This window comes from Hypanus sabinus, chromosome 5 (genome assembly GCF_030144855.1).
Source record: "Hypanus sabinus isolate sHypSab1 chromosome 5, sHypSab1.hap1, whole genome shotgun sequence".
Taxonomy (NCBI): domain Eukaryota; kingdom Metazoa; phylum Chordata; class Chondrichthyes; order Myliobatiformes; family Dasyatidae; genus Hypanus; species Hypanus sabinus.
Window position 1 is genome coordinate 97,775,477 of NC_082710.1, and position 20,976 is coordinate 97,796,452.

Below are 20,976 nucleotides of genomic sequence, written 5' to 3' on the forward strand. Positions count from 1 at the left end.
TGGAAAGTTCCTGTCTCAGGAAGTAGAATGGGTGCATTTGGATCATTTTACTCATATTCCAGAGATCTCACATTGTGCTGAGCTGCCATTTCGCTCTTTGTAAAGATCGTTCCTCCTCTTGTAATCTTGTGGGGACCTCAGAGAATTAGTTCAAGCATGCATCATATTCTATACTGTAGAGGCTTTTTCAGGACAAATGTTATCTAAATGACTACTGACATTGCATCAATAACAAATTTTAACTTTACTTTTTGGACTGATTACAGGTTACTGATTATGGATCGATGTGTTGGCAAACTCCCAAAAGAGATTTTGGAATGTACTGCCTCCAATTTAGGATGCAGTATTACTGATGAGAAGCTTGCAATTCATTTAGATCAAGAAGATGAACTGCAACATCTTCGAGACCAGTTCCATATTCCCAAAAGTAAAGACCTGCCTTCCAGTAAGTTTACAACTAATCTACTGGCTTGCATTGAATTTTTCACTTTGAATTTGTGTTGTTGATATTGCCTATGGTAATGATTTCAAAAGACAACTGGTATTACCTTCCTCATAGGGTGAAAGAAGAATGTTATTTAAATCAGTTTTATCACCTTCATTTAGAGATATATTTCATTAACAAAAAATTCATTTGTTGGTTTCAACAAAAAAAAACTGAAGGAATTGATTTGAAATCATAAATTTAAGTTTAATTATCCTATTACCATGATCTTTGCAGAATTTTTAAAGGAAATCAATGTTTAAGACCATCAGTGGTTGATCCAGTGTCAAGCATAGAATTTAGTATAATCACTCAGTGACTTTTTTTGTTGAGAACAGTTTTAAAATGTCAAAGTATTGGAATGAATGTTTTATTTCTGCTGCCTAACACATATGGTAATACATCATGCATCCATCATCAGTGATCCCTTCCACCTAGGTTATGCTCTTTTCTCGCTGCTGCCATCAGGTAGAAGGTACAAGAGCCTGAGGACTCGCACCAACAGGTTCAAGAGCATTTAATCATTGGGCTCTTGAAAAAAAGGGGCTAACTACACTCACCTTCAATTGCCCAATTATTGAAATGTTTCCAGAAACAGGTATCTCATTTTCAAGGACTCTTCATCTCATGTCCTTGTTATTTATTGCTATTTATTTATATTTATATTTGCACGGTTTTATATGGGGATTTAATTTTTTCAAGATTTATTCTCTGGAGTTGCTTACTTTGTTGTCATCTTGGCACCCACTTCAATTTGTCAATCTACAATGCAATCCAGCATCAATGAAATAGGGCAAATAATCTTGAAAATAGGTACCAATATAAGATGTTATTATGTTATACTAATGTTGCTGAGATGTAGAATGTTACACTTGGGTCAGAAAACTGTAGTGTACCAATTGAGACCTTATGAAATTTCCTACCTCAGGTGGACACTGGAAGTGTTGACGTTCTTGCATGGAAAAGTAGAGCTCAAGAAAACAGACTTAGAAGGAGTGGCGATCAAGTAATTTATTAGTTTTGATAGGTTTTTCATAATTTAATCACCACCTTTTGAATCAATTCATACTTTTGGCACCAGTTAACTCCTTTCATGACCTTTTTTTTTCCTGAATATGTTGGTTTGATGATGGGATTAATTGTTACAGTTTCTGTCTTTCTATAATGCTCTGCCAAATTATTACAATCTGTAGATGAACACAAGAGATTCTGCAGAAGCTGGAAACCCAGAGCAACAGACACAAAATGCTGGAGGAACTCAGCAGGTCAGGCAGCATCTACGAAAATAAGTAAACAGTCGATATTTTGGACTGAATCCCTTTTTCAGCATTGGAAAGGAAGGTGGAAGATGCCAGATTAAGAAGGTGTGGGTAAGAGAAAGGGCACAAGCTAGAACGTGATAGGTGAAGCCAATTGTGTGTTGAAGGTGGATGAAGTAAGAAGCTAGGAAAAGCTAAAGGGTGGAGATTAATGAATTTGATAGGAGAGGAGAGTGGACCATGGGAGAAAGGGAAGGGAGAAGGGCATTGGGGGAGGTGAGAGGCAGGTGGAGAGAAGAGGGAAGAGGCCAGAGAGGGGAATTGAAGAAGGAGGAAAGGGAATAATATGACCGAGATTTGGAGAGATCAATGTTCCTAATATCAGGTTGGAACCTACCTTATATGGAATATGAGTTGTTGCTCCTCTAACCTGATAGTGGGGGAGGAGGAGGCTATGGACCGACATTTCAGATTGGGAATTGGAATTGAAATTAAAAAAGGGTTGGCCGCTGGGAAATCCTGCCTTGTGTGGATGGAGTGAAGGTGCTAGATGAAGTGGTCCCCAATCTACATCAGGTTTTCCCATTCCTTAGGGGGAAGTGATGCAGGATTGGAAGATGCAGATTCCTTGTGGGTAAAATGACGATAAGGTAGCCAACCATATCAAAGAGGATACCAAAAGTATTTTTCAGATAAATAAGAGTAAAAGAGAGGTTAGAGTAAATAGTGGACCGCTGGAAAATGACACTGGAGAGGTAGAAACTGCGAGAGTAAAAAGATGCCAGTGGGAGTTAAAAACAGGCCTCCAAACAGTAGACAGCATGCTGACTTCAAATTACAATGGGAGTTAGAAAAGGCATGTCAAAAGAGCAATGTTACGATAGTCTTGGGGTAGATTGGGAAAATTAGGTTGGTGCTGGATCCCAAGACAAAGAAATTGTAGAATGCTTATGTTATGCCTGTGGCCCCCTCCTTTTTGAGAATCGCAGGATCGCTATTGATTCGAGTCAGGAGACCCAGGAAGTGAGAGAAAGACATGCAGAATCCACAAAGAATTTGGAATGTGTCCTGGCCTCCGAAAGGCGGAACCATTGATACCGGCTATTGTCTCTCGGAGGCAGAATTGTGTATTGAATCCTGTACGATGCATCGAAGCCCCCAGGCAATGAACCGAGGGGGATGTTGGTGGAAGGGTTGCATCATCCCAACCTGATTGACATCTGAGACCCTGTGAGTCAGGATGAAAGAGGGTCTGTGGGAACAGCCCCTTCAGACGCACCAGAAGAAACGCTAGCGATCCCGTAATAGCGAAAGACGGTGGGAAGGCCACCTGCGTCCGTTTCCATTTGCCCCGGAATCGGTGGGCCTTTACCACGGAAGAATGGTTTTTAGCTAACAACGGGGAAATCAACTCCCAACGACTCTCGAAGGATTGACATCATAAAAGGAATGGGCAAGTTTTAACCCGTCTTTCTCTCCAACCAAAAAGCTGCAGCTTGAATGAACTAAAGTGACTTTTATATTTCCATCGGACAATACATTATCCCTTAGACAACGATAGAGCTATTTCTTATTGAGTATTATTATACCCGCGCTTTTAGATTTAGTATTGATGATGTATATTATCTGTATGTTTGCATTGATATTATTTTTGTGTATTTTTATCAATGAATACTGTTAAAAATAGTACTTTCAGACTTCAATGGAGCTCTCTATCTTTGCTGGTAAGTGACCCAGTTACAGGGTACGTAACACTCTAAAGATGGCTCTTTAGATCAGCTTGTGGTTGAGCCTACTCCAGGAACTGCTATTCTGGGCTGAGTGTTCTGTAATGAACCAGATTTGATTAGGGAGCTTAAGATAAAGGAACCTTTGGAGCCCCCTGATCATAATAAGTAGAAGCTTAAGTCAAATGCACCAGTGGTACAGTGGTGTAAAGGGGATTACAGAGGCAAGAGAGAAGATCTGTTCAAAGTTGACCAGCTGGAGTTTCCGGGAGAAATTCGGAAGGGACAGTATAGATGCATCCCAAAGACGGAGTAGTATTCTAAGGCAGGATGATGCCACTGTGGCTAAAAAGGGAAGTCAAAGCCAAAATACAAGCAAAGAGAGGGCATATAATAGAGCAAAAGTGAGTGGAAAGTTAGAGGATTTGGAAATTTTTGAAGCCAACAGAAGGCAACGAATAAAAGACATGGGGGAGGGTTAAATATGAAAATAATCTAGCCAACCATATCAAAGAGGATACCAGAAGTATTTTTCTGATAAACAAACATTTATGAGTAAATATTGGACCACTGGAAAATGACACTGGAGAAGTAGTAATGGGGGACATGGAAATGACAAATGAACAGAATAAGTATTTTGCATTACTCTTCACTGTGGTATGCCAGAAGTTTAAGAGAGTGCAGGGGGCAAAATTGGGTACTGTTGCAATTACGAAGGTTCTTAGGAAAGTGATAGGTCTGAAGGCAGTTAAGTCATCTGGACCAGATAGACTACTGAAGGAGGTGGCTGAAGAGATTCTGGAGGCAATAGTTATGATCTTTCAAGAATCAGTAGATCCTGGAATGGTTCTGGAGGACTGGAAAATTGCAAATGTCACTGCACTCTTCAAGAAGGGAGTGAAGCAGAAAAAAATGGAAGTCATAGGCCAGTTAGCCTGACTTCAGTGGTTTGGTAGATGTTGGAGTCGATTGTTAACAAAGTGGAGGCACATGATAAAATAGGCCAACATCAGCATATTTCCTTAAGGGATCACCTTGCCTGAAAAAACTGTTGGAATTCATTGAGGAAATAACAAACAGGATAGGCAAAGGATATAATTAGTGGATGTTCTTCTTAGATTTTCTGGAGGCCTTTGACAAGGTTCTGCACATGAAGCTGCTTAACAAGATAGGAGTCCATGGTATTACAGGAAAGAAACTAGTATGAATAGAGCATTGGCTGATTGGCAGGAGGCAAAGAGTTGGAATAAAAAGAGTCTTTTCTGATTGGCTGCCAGTGACTAGTGGTGTTCTATAGGGGGTTGGTGTTGGGATAAACAAGAAAAAATCTGCAGATGCTGGACATAAAAGTAAAACACACAAAATCCTGGAGGAACTCAGCAGGTTGAAGGGTCTCTGCCTGAAACGTCGACTGTACTCTTCCATAGATGCTGCCTGGCCTACTGAGTTCCTCTAGGACTTTGTGTGTGTCATTGGACCTCTTCTTTTTACGCTATCAAAGATTTTAATGCTGGAATTGATTTTGTGAATGATATGAAGGTAGTTAGAGGGACAGATAGTGTAGAGGAAGCAGGAAGGCTGCAGAAGGACTTGGACAAATGAGCAGAATAAGCAAAGAAGTGGCAAAAACATGCCTCTACCTCCTGAGGAGATTGCAGAGATTTGGCATGACATCTAAAACTTTGACATACTTCTAGAGATGGTAATGGAGAGTAAATTGACTGACTGGCTGCATCACGGCCTGCTAGGGAAGCACCAAATCCCTTGAATGAAAAATCCTACAAAAAGTAGTGGATATAGCCCAGTCTAACACTGGTAAAACATTCCCAACCATTGAGCATATCTATAAGAAATTCTGTCACAGGAAAGCAGCATCCATCATCAGGGACCCACCCACAATCCCCACCAGCCAGACATGCTCTTTTCTCGCTGTTGCCATCAGGAAGATGGAATAGTTACTACCCCTCAATTGTCTGGCTCTTGAACCAAAGGGGATAACTTCACTCAACTTCACTGAAATGTTCCCACAACCCATGAATTCATTTTCAAGGACTCTTCATCTCATGTTCTTGAAATTTATTGCTTATTTATTTATTGTAGTTATTTCTTATTTTTGTGTTTGCACAGTTGAATGCCCCAGTTGGGTGGCCTTTCATTGATTCTGTTATGGTTATGATTCTGTAGATTTATTGAGCATACCCACAAGAAAATTAATCTCAGGGTTGTATGGTGACATATGTACTTTGATAATATATTTGCTTTGAACTTTAAATGGAATACAGTGTCAAAACTGTATAGTCATTCAATTTGCTAGAAGGAATAAAAGCACAGGTTTTATAAACATGGAGAAGATACAAAAATCTGAGGTACAAAGGGACTTTGGAGTCCTTGTGCAGGATTCTCTAAAGGTTAACTTGCAGGTTGAGTTGGCGGTGAGGAAAGCAAATGTGAAGTTAGCATTCATTTTGAGAGGATTAGAATGTAATAGCAAGGGATGTAATGCTGAGGCTTTATAAGGCACTGGTGAGGCCTCATGGAGTATTGTGAGCAGTTCTGAGCCCTTTATTTAAGAAAGGACATGCTAAAGTTGGAGAGGGTTCAGTGGAGGTTCATAAGAAAGAAAGTCCTATTGTATGAGGAACAATTAATGGTATGGTTCTTTACTTGCTAGGATTGAGAAGAATGAGGGTTTCACTAGACGGTATCTTACTGAAACTTAGCAAATGTTAAAAGGCCTAGATCAGGGGTCGGCAACCTTTACCACTGAAAGAGCCATTTGGACCCCTTTCCCACAGAAAATAAAACACTGGGAGCCACAAAACCCGTTTGACATTTAAAATGAAATAACACTGCATACAACGTTTTTTTGCCTTTATGCTATGTATAAACAAAATATAATGCGTTGCATTTATGAAATCGATGAACTCCTGCAGAGAAAACGAAATTACATTTCTGCATGCAACAAAAACATTTTGAACTCCGAAAAAAAGACGTTGGGTTGAAGGTTACTTTTAAGTAAAATACTCAATGTCTATTTGAGTCATTCTTGTATTTATGAAAAACGGCGAACTTAAATTGTCCGCCAAAGGCAAACCAAAAATAATGTCACCCCGCTGTCAACCTGAAAAATAAAAGGACTATTTCACTGAATGATGAAAAAATATGAATATACGTAAAATAATAGGCAATTAAAATATTTATACTTGGTTAATGGGATTTCTGCTCCTGGACCTCAGCGCACAGTGTCTGCACATCAAGGCTGTATGACGTCACCTTCATCTTTACACAGGATCGCAGGCTGTCATCTGTGAGGCGTGCGCGATGTTTGTTTTTAATAAAGTTCATGTTGGAGAACACCTGCTCACAATCATATGTGGATCCAAAGATCGACAGGACTCCAAGCGCATACTTTTTAATGTTTACATGAATGTCGGGGATAGCATTCCATGTTTCGAACACAAGTTTGTCCGGTTAGGGGAGGTTTTCAATATCACTCCATTTGTGATTCTGAGCAAGAACGGTCTTCTGTCGGGTAACATCTTCAAGGTCTGCCGTCAAGCATCTAAACTTGGACACCCATATGTCTTTGTCGGCTAGGTCATCCAGTTCCATCTCAAGATCAAGTTGACTCACACCTGCCAATGCAGTCGTATTCAGTAGGGATGGATCGATACTTAGGGAAGTGACGGGGAAGGATAATGTGTTTCTTTCCTCTCTGAACTCACAGAAGTGTTTCCCAACCGATGTTTGCATTGCGATGATTGCAGAATGTAAATACTCCGAATTTATCATGTCGTGAGCTTGTTTGAACTCTCTCAAATTGGGGAAGTGAGACAATGTGCCTTTCTGTAAATCTCTGGCAAGCATTGTCAACTTGCGCTCGAATGCCAAAACATCCTCCAACATGTGCGGGGCTGTGCGTCCTTTCCCCTGAAGAGCTGTGTTCAGCGTGTTCAGGTGCGCTGTCATGTCCACCATGAAGTCTAGCTTTTCCAGCCACTCTGGCTGTTCCAGCTCAGGAAAGGTGAGCCCTTTGCTGCCCAGGAAAGTTTTCACTTCTTCCAGACACGCGACAAAGCGTTTCAGCACCTCCCCCCTGGACAACCATCAGACTTTGTTGTGCAGCAGGAGATCAGAATATGCAATTTCCAGCTCGTCCAGTAACAAACGTAATTGATGGTGATTTAAACTTTTTGCCATTATTTTATTGACAATCTGAATGACAACATCCATTACTTCTGTGCATTCCGGAGGAAACGTTTGAGCGCACAGTGCCTCTTGGTGCAAGATGCAGTGAAAAGTCAGCAGCTTTCTGTCCAGCGACTTCTGCAGGAAAACCACAAATCCCTTGTGCGCTCCTGTCGTATGGTGCCCCATCAGTAGCTACTGACACCAGGTGGGTGGTCTTTATTCCTTTGGCTCTTAAACAGTTCAAGGCAGCCTCACAGATGTCCTCCCACCGTGTTTGGCCTTTTAGAGGTATCAACTCAATCATTTCTTCCTGTGGCCCGGCAGAGTTTACATACCGGCAGAACAGCGCTATTTGTTCAATGTCACCTTTGTCTTTAGACTCGTCACAGGCAATCGAGGGGGCCACAGCTGAATTGATGTCTTTAATTTGCTGTCTTGTTAAGTCTTCTGCCATTTTTATGGTTCTGTCTTTGACAGTCTTTGCAGAGAGGGGCATATCCCTGATTTTCTGCACAATTTCACTCTTGTTTTTGAAAGTCTGTGAATAGATGTTCTGAAATCTTAATGAAAGATTCTTTTATATATTCACCATCTGTAAACTACTTCCCGTGCCTGACTATTTCCTGAGCGGCAACAAAACTAGCATATGTAGTTGATTTTTCAGACTTCATCCACTTCTTGAAATGATTTTTGCTCAGATCAACCTTCCGCATCAGTTCCGAAACGGCTATTTTTCTCTCATCTCCATCCAGATATTTTTGAGCAAAGGCTGCGTGTTTATTCTGGAAATGCCTTGCGACATTTGACTTTTTGTTGTTTGCTAGTTTCTCATTGCATATTAAGCATACCGGTAAACCAGTTTCGTCAGCAGTAAAAGCAAATGAATCTGCCCACGTATCATTTAACGTTGTTTTCTTCAGTCACTTTTCTTTTTTTTTAGAATTCTCCATAGTTAGCCTATCTTGGATCGAAAAATTAAAGAAATCGCGCACTGGCGGGTGTCAGGCATTGGCAGTGGTGACGTATATTAATAGCGACAAAAACACGTTTTATTTAGATTGTACAAGATCACCATAATCTTCAAATTTAGAATTACATTTCAAAAACTAACAAACTAACATAAAATACATTTTAATTAAATACTCATCATTTATTTTCCAAAGCCACAGGGAGCCGCAGCACAGAGATGAAAGAGCCACCTGTGGCTCCAGAGCCGCGGGTTGCCGACCCCTGGCCTAGATAGAGTGGATATGGAGAGGATGTTTCATATGGTGGGGAAGACTATGACTAGAGGGCTCAGCCTCGTATTAGAGTAGAGGTTCCCATCCTGAGGTAAGCAGCATCCTTTCCAGTCTTTGCCTCGGTTAATGGTCAGGGTACTTGGCATAAAAAAGGTTGGAAACCCTTGTAATAGAGGGACACCCATTCAGTCTGTGGAATTTGTTGCCACAGGTGGCTGTGGAGGCCAGGTCATTGGGTGTATTTAAGGTGGAGGTTGATAGGTTCTTGATTAGACAGGATGTGAAAGGCTATGGGGAGAAGGCAGGAGAATGGGAAATTGGGTCAGCTGTGATGAAATGGCAGAGCAGACTCACTGGGCTGAATGGCCTAATTCTGTTCCAGTTGTCTTATTCTCTTATGGTCTTGTGCAGAGGGGGCCACATTGTGAGCTCTGGATATAGTAGATGACTCCAATAGGTTTGCAGGTGAAGTGTTACCTTACCTAGAAGGACTTTTTGGGTCCTGAAGGGAGGTGAGGGAGGAGCTGAATGGGCAGGTACAGCGTTTCTGCTTGCAGGGATGAGTGCCAGGGAGGAGATTAATGGGGAGAGATGAATGTACAAGGGAATCTCAGAGAGGGTGATCCCTGCGGAAAACAGAGAGTGAGGTGAAGGTAAAGATACTGCATGCTTGATGGTTGGGTCCTAGTGAAGATGGGATTATCTATAGATTATCCATCATTGATCAATAGATTATTTGAAACTGGGACTTAGCTTTGTAATTATAGGGAATCTTTGGAATGGTATTTGTATCACAGCCTATCACCTTTTGGAAGAAGTTGAGGAAATTCAAATCTATTAACAAAGAGTAGAAACTAGTCCTTAATCTATGTGATCATTGGTTCTTTAGAATAAATTTCTCGATTTAGTGGTTGAATTGTGAATACATATACTTCAGAGACAATGCTCAGCTTCCAATATAGAGTATATTTCACTAGTTGAGGTTGAATAATCACTGCTGAGCCTGAAAAACATTGACTAATGTGTGGCTAAGCCTTGTCTCCTGAACTCCATTGCTAAAATAAATCACCCAGCCTTGAGAACATTCATGCAATTGACTGGTTTGATGGTTGATGATGGAAGTGGCTTTGTCACCTCAACACTAATCTCCAATAGCGCTCTCGTATAGAATGCCTTCACTTTGGATTGGCTGGAAGTAGAGGAATGGTGCAGACCAGGGGAGTTCATTTATTGGTTCACTGAGCACATTATCAGAAGTGATTGCCAATGATGAAGCTCAGTGGTAAATAGAATTCCTTCTGAGTACAGCATTGAACGAAGCCTGTCTCTTAAACTCTTTAGTGAATTAACAATTGCATACTTGCATTGTGTTCTCTGTATCTCCTTTATTCTGCCACAGGGTCATTGCTGTCCAGCAACTATTAAAATATTGGACAATAATTTTTCTCTATCTTCTTGTAATGAGGATGTTTACTTTTTCATAATAAGTTTTGTAAAATGTAGTTTAGTTATTTCTGAATAATTTCAGTGTCACACATGTTATTGGCATTAAATTAATTAAAAGTGCTGAATATTGTTTTAAGTGTTAAATTGAAGGGTAGGTTTTCATGCACTTGATTTGAATTCAAGGCAGACATCCCACCCTGCAAAAACTCATTTCAGTGAGGTAGCACCATCAATATGTGGGAGACTCCCAGAACTTCCGGGAGAGATGGGATGTCTGCAATAGAGTAGCTCCTTAGCAGCTAGCCAGCTAGTTTAAATAACATTAGCTCTGCTAAGGAATGAATGATACCTGTTAAACTCACCTCAACAGTGATTTAACCCACCATGGGCAATAGAAGTCACTGCTGCAAACAGTGCAGCGAGCAACACTGTCATTATTTTTGACCCCTATTAGGCAGGGGTACAATTTAGTGTAGACTGGGGTGAAGTACGTTTTATATTTTCTTTTTCTGAACACTCTGCCATGGTGCGTGCTCTCTCTCTCTCTCTCTCTCTCTCTCTCTCTCTCTCTCTCTTCTCACTCTCTCACTCTCTCACTCTCTCACTCTCTCACTCTCTCACTCTCACACTCTCACACTCTCACACTCTCACACTCTCTTTCTCTTGCTCTCGCTCTCTATCTTGCTCATGCTCACTCTCTGCCTCGCTTTCTCAATCTCGCTCTCAAAAATATTGATTTCCGGGATATTGTATATAATTTGCGGGCATCAGGGAGCTGCTATCAATATGCAGGAAACTCCCTGAACTTCTGGGAGAGGTGGGATGTCTGTCAAGGTTAATCATTCACTGTTTTGTGAATTTTTTGCATGGTATTTTGAAATTATGAAATTAAGTTGCAAAGATGAACAGATACACAAAATCATCTGAAAATGACTTTAAAATACTTTCAGCTCAGCATTGTGTAAGGAAAAGTTAGTGGTATTGATGTGATACAAACTGTTGACCGTTTATTCCTAATTATAAAACTCAAGATCTAGAAAAAAATTAGCGAGCTGTGTTTCAGATATAAAAAAAACCTGAGCTTTTATATATTGCATGTAAAAACTCAGTTTCAGTATTGTACATTCAGTTTAAGATGGTGCTGGGTGAACCTCACTGACTTCTGGCTGATGGATAATGAAGCAAAGAAAACAACTAAATAATTTGTTAATCACATTTTTCTGGCAAATGATTACTGCAAGTTATAGTCTGTAAGATCGCTTTGGACTTGAAGCCAATACATTGTGGCAGAACCGAGGCAAGGCAGTAGGCCCGTCATCGAGACCTGAGTTTCTTTAAGTTTAGGTGCTGTGCCGGTTCGGAGGGGTTGGTTGCAGGTCGATTGAAGGCGGTGAGATCCAGGCACCAGGTTGTTTAGAAGCGACTGAACCTGATGTTTGGATGGAGATTTAAGTGAGTGGCCAAATTAGAATGGCCAAGTACAGGCTGAATCGAAGTGTCAGTATCCAAGCCCCAGAGTGCATCGAGGCGATGGAAACTGTGTTTGGTCAGAGATTTAAGCACAGGGCATAATCATGACAGTGGGGTCCTGGCCTCATTGCATTTTGAGACAATTGAATCTGATGTTTGGATGTTGATTTAGGCACCAGGCCAGATTGAAAAGGTCAGGGCGTCAGGGCCTGAGACAAGTGATAGGCCAGTTCGGATCGTGGCTCGGCTCTGCGCTGAACTATGGGACTCTCTTTGCGGGCTTCAGTTCACAATGCTATTTGCTTGCAGTTCTTTTTGCATGAGCGCCCTCTTCTTTGTGGTGGCATGCTGGAAAAATGTTGAATTTCCCCTTGGGGAAGAATAAAGTATTTATCTAATCTAATCTAATCATGATTTGCTTTTTTTTCCTCGCTGTACTTAATGCGTTTGACACTTTTTTATGGGTTCTTTTGGCTTTCCTTGTTTTATGGCTGCCTGTTAGGAGACGAATCTCAAGGTTGTATAAAGTATCCATTCTTTGATAATAAATGTACTTAGAACTTGAACTTTGGCACATTCATATTATGGTGTTGTGACTGTGAACACTGAAGCTGGTGGATATGGATGTCTTTATTCAGCAAAACAAACAGCAGGTATCATATTTGAGAAACTCTGGAAGAAGAGGCCTGAGTAACCCAATATTACGTGACATTTTTATATGCCAAAGATCAAAGTAGGACAATTCTATAGTTACTATAGTTACAGTATATCTCAATGCTTCCTTTGAATTCCACATCATTTTCAAACACCTCCATCTTCACACCTACACTCCAGGTTATCTTCAGCTTACAATAGTCATCCAATTCAGTTTGTGGTGGGTAACTATATGGTATTCAGAAGACAGAGAGAAAATTAATGGTCTCTTGAGTTTACTGCTTTCTCTCACCTGCCTTGCATCCCCACACCCCTATTCTTCGCCTTTTGTAAATTTCAGTTCATGTCCTCTTCTTGCCTCTCACCAAATTACACCTTCTTTTACATTTTTTTGATAACAAATAGGTTGCCTTATGTTTCAAACTTTAAATTCCAATTGTACTCCTCTGATTGCTTCATGATGCTCCCTTCATAGAAACATAGAAAACCTACAGCACAACACAGGCCCTTCAGCACACAAAGCAGTGCCGAACATATCCTTACCATAGAAATTACCTAGGGTTACCCATAGCCCTCTATTTTTCTGAACTCCATGTACCTGTCCAGGAGTCTCTTAAAAGACCCTATCATATCTGCCTCCACACTGTCGCCGGCAGCCCATTCCAAGCACTCACCACTCTGCGTTTTTTAAAAAAAAGTTAACCCCTGACATCTCCTGGGTACCTACTTCTAAGCACCTTAAAGCTGTGCCCTGTTGTGCTAGCCATTTCAGCCATGGGGAAAAAGCCTCTGACTATCCACACAATCAATGTCTCTCAACATTTTATACACTTCTATCAGGTCACCTCTCATCCTCCATCGCTCCAAGGGAAAAAGGCCGAATTCACTCAACCTGTCTTCAAAAGGCATGCTCCCCAATCCAGGCAACATCTTTGTAGTGAGGGGACCAGAACTGAGCACAGTACTCCAAGTGGGGTCTGACCAGGGTCTATGTAGCTGCAACAGCAACTCTCAGCTCCTAAACTCAGTCCCACCATTGATGAAGGACAAGGCACCATATGCTTTCTTAACCACAGAGTCAACCTGCGTAGCAGCTTTGAGGTGTTCGATGGACTTGGACCCCAAGATCTCTCTGACCCTCCACACTGTCAAGAGTCTTACCATTAATACTATATTCTGTCATCATATTTGACCTGCCAAAATGAATCACCTCATACTTATCTGGGATGAACTCCATCTGCCACTTCTCAGCTCAGTTTTCCATCCTATCAATGTCCTGCTGTAATCTCTGACAGCCCTTCTCACTAACACCCCCAACCTTTGTGTCATCAGCAAATTTACTAACCCATCCCTCCACTTACTCATCCAGGACAGTTATAAAAATCATGAAGAACAGGGGTCCCAGAATAGATCCCTGAGGCACACCACTGGTGACTGATCTCCATGCAGAATATGACCAGTCTATAACCACACTTTGCCTTCTGTGGGCAAGCCAGTTCTAGATCCACAAAGCAATGTTCCCTTGGATCCCATGCCTCATTACTTTCTCAATAAGCCTTGCAAGGGGTACCTTATCAAATGTCTTGTTGAAATCCATATACACTACATCTACTGCTCTACCTTCATCAATGTGTTTAGTCACATCCTCAAAAAATTCAATCAGGCTCGTAAGCCATGACCTGCCTTTAACAAAGCCATGCTGACTATTCCTAATTATATCATACCTCTCCAAATGTTCATAAATCCTGCTTCTCAGGATGTTCTCCATCAACTTACCAACCACTGAAGTAAGACTCATGGGTCTATTATTTCCTGGGCTATCTCTACTCCCTTTCTTGAATAATGGAACAATATCAACAACCCTCCAATCCTCTGGAATCTCTCCTCTCCCCCATTGATGATGCAAAGATCATTGCCAGAGGCTCAGCAATCTCCTCCCTTGCCTCCCACTGTAGCCTGAGGTACATCTCTTCCGGTCCCAGTGACTTATCTAACTTGATGCTTTGCAAAAGCTCCAGCACATCCTCTTTCTTAATATCTACATGCTTAAGCTATTCAGTCCACTGCAAGTCAACCCTACAATTGCCAAAATCCTTTTCTGTAGTGAATACTGAAGCAAAGTACTCACTAAGTACCTCTTCTATCTCCTCTGGTTCCATTAACAATTTTCCACTGTCGCACTTGATTGGTCCTATTCTGTCACGTCTTATCCTCTTGCTCCTCACATACTTGTAGAATGCCTTCAGGTTTTCCTTAATCCTGTCTGCCAAGGCCTTCTCATGGCCCCTTCTGGCTCTCCTAATTTCATTCTTAGGGTCCTTCCTGCTAGCTATATAATCTTATAGATCTCTGTCATTACCGAGTTTTTTGAACCTTTCGTAAGCTCTTATTTTCTTCTTGACTAGAACATCCTTTATACACCACGGCTCCAGTACCCTATCTTACTTTCCCTGTCTCATTGGAATGTATCTATGCAGAACTCCACAAAAGTATCCCCTGAACATTTGCCACAGTTCTTCCATACGTTTACTTGAGAACATCTGTTCCCAATTTATGCTTCCAGGTTCTTGCCTGATAGCCTCATATTTCCCCTTAGTCCAATTAAATGTTTCCCTAACTTGTCTGTTCCTAACCCTCTCCAGTGTTGTGGTAAAGGAGATAGAATTGTGATCATTATCTCCAAAATGCTCTCCCTCTGAGAGATCTAACACCTGACGAGGTTCATTTCCCAATACCAGATCCAGTACAGCCTCTCCTCTTGTAGGCTTATCTACATATTGTGTCAAGAAACCTTCCTGAACACACCTAACAAATTCCCCTCCATCTCAATCCCTCCCTAGGGATATACCAATCAATATTTGGGAAATTAAAATCTCCCACCACGACAACCCTGTTATCATTACACTTTCCCAGAATCTGTTTCCCGATCTGCTCCTCGATATCGCTGTTACTATTGGGCGGTCTATAAAAAACAGCTAGTAGAGTTATTGACCCCTTCCTGTTCTTAACTTCCACCCACAGAGACTCCGTAGACAATCCCTCCATGTCTTCCTCCTGTTCTACAGCCGTGATACTATCTCTGATCAACATTGCCACACCCCTACCTCGTTTGCTTCCCTCCCTGTCCTTTCTAAAACATCTAAAGCTTGGCACCCTAAGTAACCATTCCTGCCCCTGAGCCATCCATGTCTCTGTAATGGCACAACATCATAGCTCCAAGTACTGATCCATGCTCTAAGCTCATCCACTTTATTTGTAATACTACTTTCATCAAACCACTGATCTGAGCATGTCCCTTCTCTGTCACCTGCATATCTTCCCTCACGCACTGTCTCCAAGCTTTCTCTATCTGTAATCCAACCGCCTCTTCCTCAGTCTCTTCAGTTTGTTTCCCACCCTCCAGCAATCCTAGTTTAAGCTCTCCCCAATAGCTTAGCAAACCTCTCTACCAGGATATTGGTCCCCCTGGGATTCAAGTACAACGCGTTCTTTTTGTACAGGTCACTCCTGCCCCAAAAGAGTTCCCAATGATCAAAAATCTGAATCAATGCCTCCTGCTCCAATCCCTCAGACAAGCATTTATCCTCCACCTCGTTCTATTCCTGCACTCACTGTCACATGGCACAGGCAGTTATCCCGAGATGACTACCTTTGTGATCCTGCTTCTCAACTTCTTTTCTAACTCCTTGTAGTCTGCTTTCAGGACCTCCTCCCTTTTCCTGTGTATGTGGTTGGTACCAATATGTACCACAACTGCTGGCTGTTCTCCTTCCCACTTCAGGATATCGTGAACATGATCGGAAACATCCCAGACCCTGGCACCTGGGAGGCAAACTACCATCCGAGTTTCTTTCCTGCGTCCACAGAATCGCTTGTCTGACCCCCTAACAATTGAGTCCCATATCATTGCTGCCATCCTCTTCCTTTCCCTACCCTCCTAAGCCACAGGGCCAGACTCTGTGCCAGAGGCGCGGTCACTGCCTCTTCCCCCAGGTAGGCCGTCTCCCCCTACAGTACTCAAACAGGAGTACTTATTGTTAAGGGGTACAGTGCTGGAAAGCATTGGATTTATGAGGCATATTCAAACTTTGACAACATTTCCAGAGAAAATCCTAGATATATGGTTGAATATATTATTGATTTTGAGCAAAATTACAGTGGCATGCGTAAATACAAAATGGAATTTCCTGACATAGTATTAACATTTAAACTGTTGGATATTGCATGTCAAGACATAAAGGACAGGCAGCTGGTGTTAACTACATGTACAGAATTTACCTTTGCATCTACTGAAGAGGATTTTTGGAGAAAGGGACACCAAGACAATAGTCAGAATTATTTTGAGTCAGGAAATGCCATACTTAACTAAGCAGAAACAAGAGTATAGCAAGTCTCAGAGTGACCAGACGAGCATACCATTACCTGGCACAAATCTATGAAACAAGTACAGCAGGAGAACAAAATGTGTGGTTTGTCAAAGTGGGCAAGAAATTGTCCACACAGGATTGAAGAAATTAAGCTGACTGAAGGAAATAACAAATCTGAAAATGTAGAAGAGCACCATATCATATTGTTTACCAGTGCAGAGATTTTGCTGATAGAATATCTAGAATCTGCTGTTACTGATACAGTATGTGGAGAAAAATGGCTTGAAAGCTGTGTAAGTGAACTGAACCAGGATGAAGTGCATAAACTGATGAACACAGATACATCCAGTTACAAACCATGCAAGTTTGGAAATGGAAAGATTGTACATTCTACCAAAGAGTGAAAATTCCTGCAAAAATGGGGCAGACAAAATGTTACATGGAAACAGAAGTGGTACCAGTGAACATTCCATTACTCTTGAATAAATTTTCCCTAAAGAAAGCAAGAGCAGTACTGGACGTGGAGAATGACCGAGCAGTGGTAATTCAACAGGCGGTGTCGCTTAAGCTCACTAGCCCTGGACATTACTGTGTGAGCATCTAGATATAGACATTACTGAGAGTCAACGTGAGAATGAAGTACTAACTGTCTCACAAAACAGGACCATAAGATGAGGAGAAGCACAGAATGTTGATTGAACTTCACAAGCAGTTTAGACAGGCTTCTATTGATAGTCTTCAGAAACTGCTCAGGAGTTCAGGGAACAAAGATGCAGAGTATTTTTCCGTTCTGAAGCAGATAATTGATGGCTGTGAGACATGCCAGGTGTTCAGTAAGCCCAAACTCAAACCTGTGGTTGGTCTGCCACTGGCATCTGAATACACTGAAACAGTAGCTGCAGACCTAGATGAACTGGAGCAAGGAGTGTGGGATCTCCATATCATTGATGAGTTCACACATTTCACTGCATTGTAAGCATAAAGAGACCTTCAGATATGGAGGGAAAAAAAGCTTCATCAATTCCTGGATAAGTGTCCATGGCCCCCTTTGGAATGTATTCAGTGATAATGATGGTGAGGAAAATTTTAACATTGGAACAGAGACCTTGGAGCAATACAACCAAATGCTGACTGAGACAATGCTGAAGGTAAAGAATAACAATGGCTCGGATTGGAATATAGCCCTGACTGGGTCCTTATGGCGAAGAATGCCATGCTCAGTAGACATGGCTGTAGCCTGTATCAACTTGTGTTCGGCCAGAATCCAAACCTTCCCTCTATACTGGTCGACAGGCTGCCTGCTCTCTAGAGGGCACCACAGGGAGTGATACGTCAAAGCATTTGTAATTCCATTGCATGGACATAAAATCCGCTTCTTACAGGGAATGGAGCTGTCACGTGACATTTACATTGAACACCCTCCTGAAGCCAGAAGTGAAGGAACACTGTGGAAGCTCCAAGTGTGTCTATGGTCTTGCAGATGTCTCATTCTACTGGTATGAAACAGTCAAGGAAATAATGTTGCAAACAGTTAGAAAGATGTCATAAATGAATCCAGCTGCCTTTTACTGGCAAGATTCAGGATAAAATGCGATTGGAGTACTTGCCTGTCATGTGGATTACTTCATATGGGAGGTTCACAAAGCTTTTCTACAGCAAATTCCTCAGCTAAATTCAGCCTTTCAGGTTGGACGGGAGGAACATGACATCCTTGCTGTTGATGGACAGTACAACTGCACCAAGAAAGCTGCATCAGGGATCTTCAGACAATCCGCATGGAATCCTCACGTGCCACGCAGTGGCATGCACCCCTCAGTGAAGTTGAAGCTGAGCAGTTTAGGTCAAAGGTAGCAAGACAGAACAGACCTGACATCATGTTTGATGTCTACAGACTGGCATCCAACAAAAGAAGTGCCACACTACAAATTTTATATGAGGCAATCAAGATAGTGTGCAGAATTCAATATGAAAATAGTAGTTTTCAAGTTTAAACAGCTTGGAAAAGATAGCTCACAGAGGCTTGTTGTCTTCAGTGATGCCTTTCTTGGAAATCTTCCTGATGGAGATACTCAAGGGGGATATTTTAGTGTACTGATGGGAGAAGAGGGAAGATTTGCACCTCTCCGAAGATTTGTACGTAGCACACTGGCAGGAGAAATCCATGCAATGTCTGAAGGTATTGACAATGCTGTTTATCTGGCCACAATCTATTCTGAGCTTTTCCATGGTGAACCAAAGAAGAACAGTCTACACATATCTTGTGTCACAGGCAGCTGCTCTTTGGATGATGCCATTAAATCCACCAAGTCAGTTACAGAGAAGAGGCTTTGTCTCGAGCTAAGCTGCATCAAGGAACTTGTCCAAGCATAGAAGATTCATCAGGTGCTATGGTCAACTACAAAGGAACAACCAGCTGACTGTTTCACAAAGAAGGGGGTTCCAGCTCTCGTGCTGCTAAAAGCACTTAGTGAAGGCATTTGGTAATCATGAACAGTATCAACATCAAGGATTAGAACTAATTCCCATATCACAATGGACATTCAAATTGCTTTTTAAAATTTTTATTTTAATATACATGAAAAGTATGGGTGATTATTGAGTTCTGTTCATTGTTGGCATGTGTATTTTCCCTGTTTTGGGCATGTGTGCAAAAGGAGAAATGGAATTATTGGTGTAAAGATGTGCGCCCTCATGTTTTAATCTCAGACCATGAAAGTTAAGTTGTTTAAACAAAAAAAAATGTCTTTGTTGTTTGAGTATTAGCCATTAGAGCCTTATAGTTGTCTCTGAAATTCATCCCAGTGCAATCATGTGCTTGTTTAGTGTGGCGTATTAGTTTCCAAAACATAATCTTCTTGCTGTGTTCCCTTTGACTAAGCTTTAAGTCACTCATCTAATGCTGTGGATTCCGCTTAATTGAAACACATCTGGACCAGTTCATTTTTGCCCAATTAAACAGCTGTCTTATTTAGCTGAAGTTTGATGAAAATAGTTAAAAAGGTATGAAAAAGACAAACTGCCATTTAAATGGGTTATGTATTAAAATGAAATTCAGAACAAGTTAGAACATCACCAAAGGTACTGCAGTACTATAGAACTGTACATTAGTTCCTATGAGTTATCAATGGAGGAATTCATCCAAATGTACCCTGCCTTGTATAGCATGTACAGAGAGCGGTAGCACCTCTGGTGACGCAGCTTGTCATGTCCATTCTGGGGCAGCTCACTCACTTCTGGTTCCCAATAGATGGGCTTTCACCTGTAGTTCCAAGTAGTTTGAGATGACCACTTGTATCAGTGGGCCTGGACTTCCGAGGTCGAGAGAGTGGAACTGTCTCAGTGCAATGGCTTATCTACTTTAAAAACTCTGCTGCATAGGTTTCACTGTAATCATTGGATATGACAAACAAAATATGGTTCTTTTGACTGTAAGTGAACGAACACCTAGTGCAGATAATGGTCTGCCTTCATACAATACTTTTGACAAATTCACCCTCCAATTCTTCATTTTCATCGTAACAGTCAAGATTATTGTTGATACCGTCAAATTCTTCATAGTGCCTAATGTATTGAAGTAGTGAAATGGTTTCATTTTCACTCCCAGCCATTTCAGGCACCTCCAAGCCTGAATGCTTGAAACCACAATGAACAAACAACTCTTAAGTTATGTTACTGCTTATTTCTCGCCAACCATCAGTGACTGCTTTTAGAACACAAATACACACAACTGACACTTTTGAAAACAGCTCACTCTAACTATGATGTATTGTCTAATGGCCAAACAAGTTCACATGTCTGACTCCAGTTAGAAACTGTTCAGCATAGCCTCCTGTCCTACGTAAGCAGCAGAGTGTCCCAAATAAACAAAGGGAATCCTAGTTATTTTCTCAATTAATCTTTGTTCTTTAAGAGTTGTCCCAAATAAGCTTCTGCAACTAACTGATGGACCAATTAACCAGGATCCTAGTTTAATTCAAAGAAAGCTTTAACTAACTTCTGCGAAGTGTGTAAGTGCTGTATAAATGTGATTGTTCTTTACCAAAATGCTCCAAGCCGTGAATCTTGTCGGGAACTCCTTTGTGATCTCTACTTCTACATATGCCAGGTGCAGTATTAGAAAACTGCTTATCCTTGATT

The 20,976-nt window shown here is 41.4% G+C and overlaps 1 protein-coding gene across 1 annotated transcript in view; it reads left to right on the forward strand.

Moving 5' to 3' along the window:
- The first annotated feature begins 276 nt into the window (after positions 1 to 276).
- The window catches only part of kynu (kynureninase), a 236,497-nt gene continuing 215,797 nt past the window's right edge, over positions 277 to 20,976 (forward strand). The window contains exon 1 of the mRNA XM_059970252.1: positions 277 to 445. Within this exon, the coding sequence (XP_059826235.1) occupies positions 277 to 445 (169 nt within the window). The remainder of the gene's footprint in view (positions 446 to 20,976) is intronic.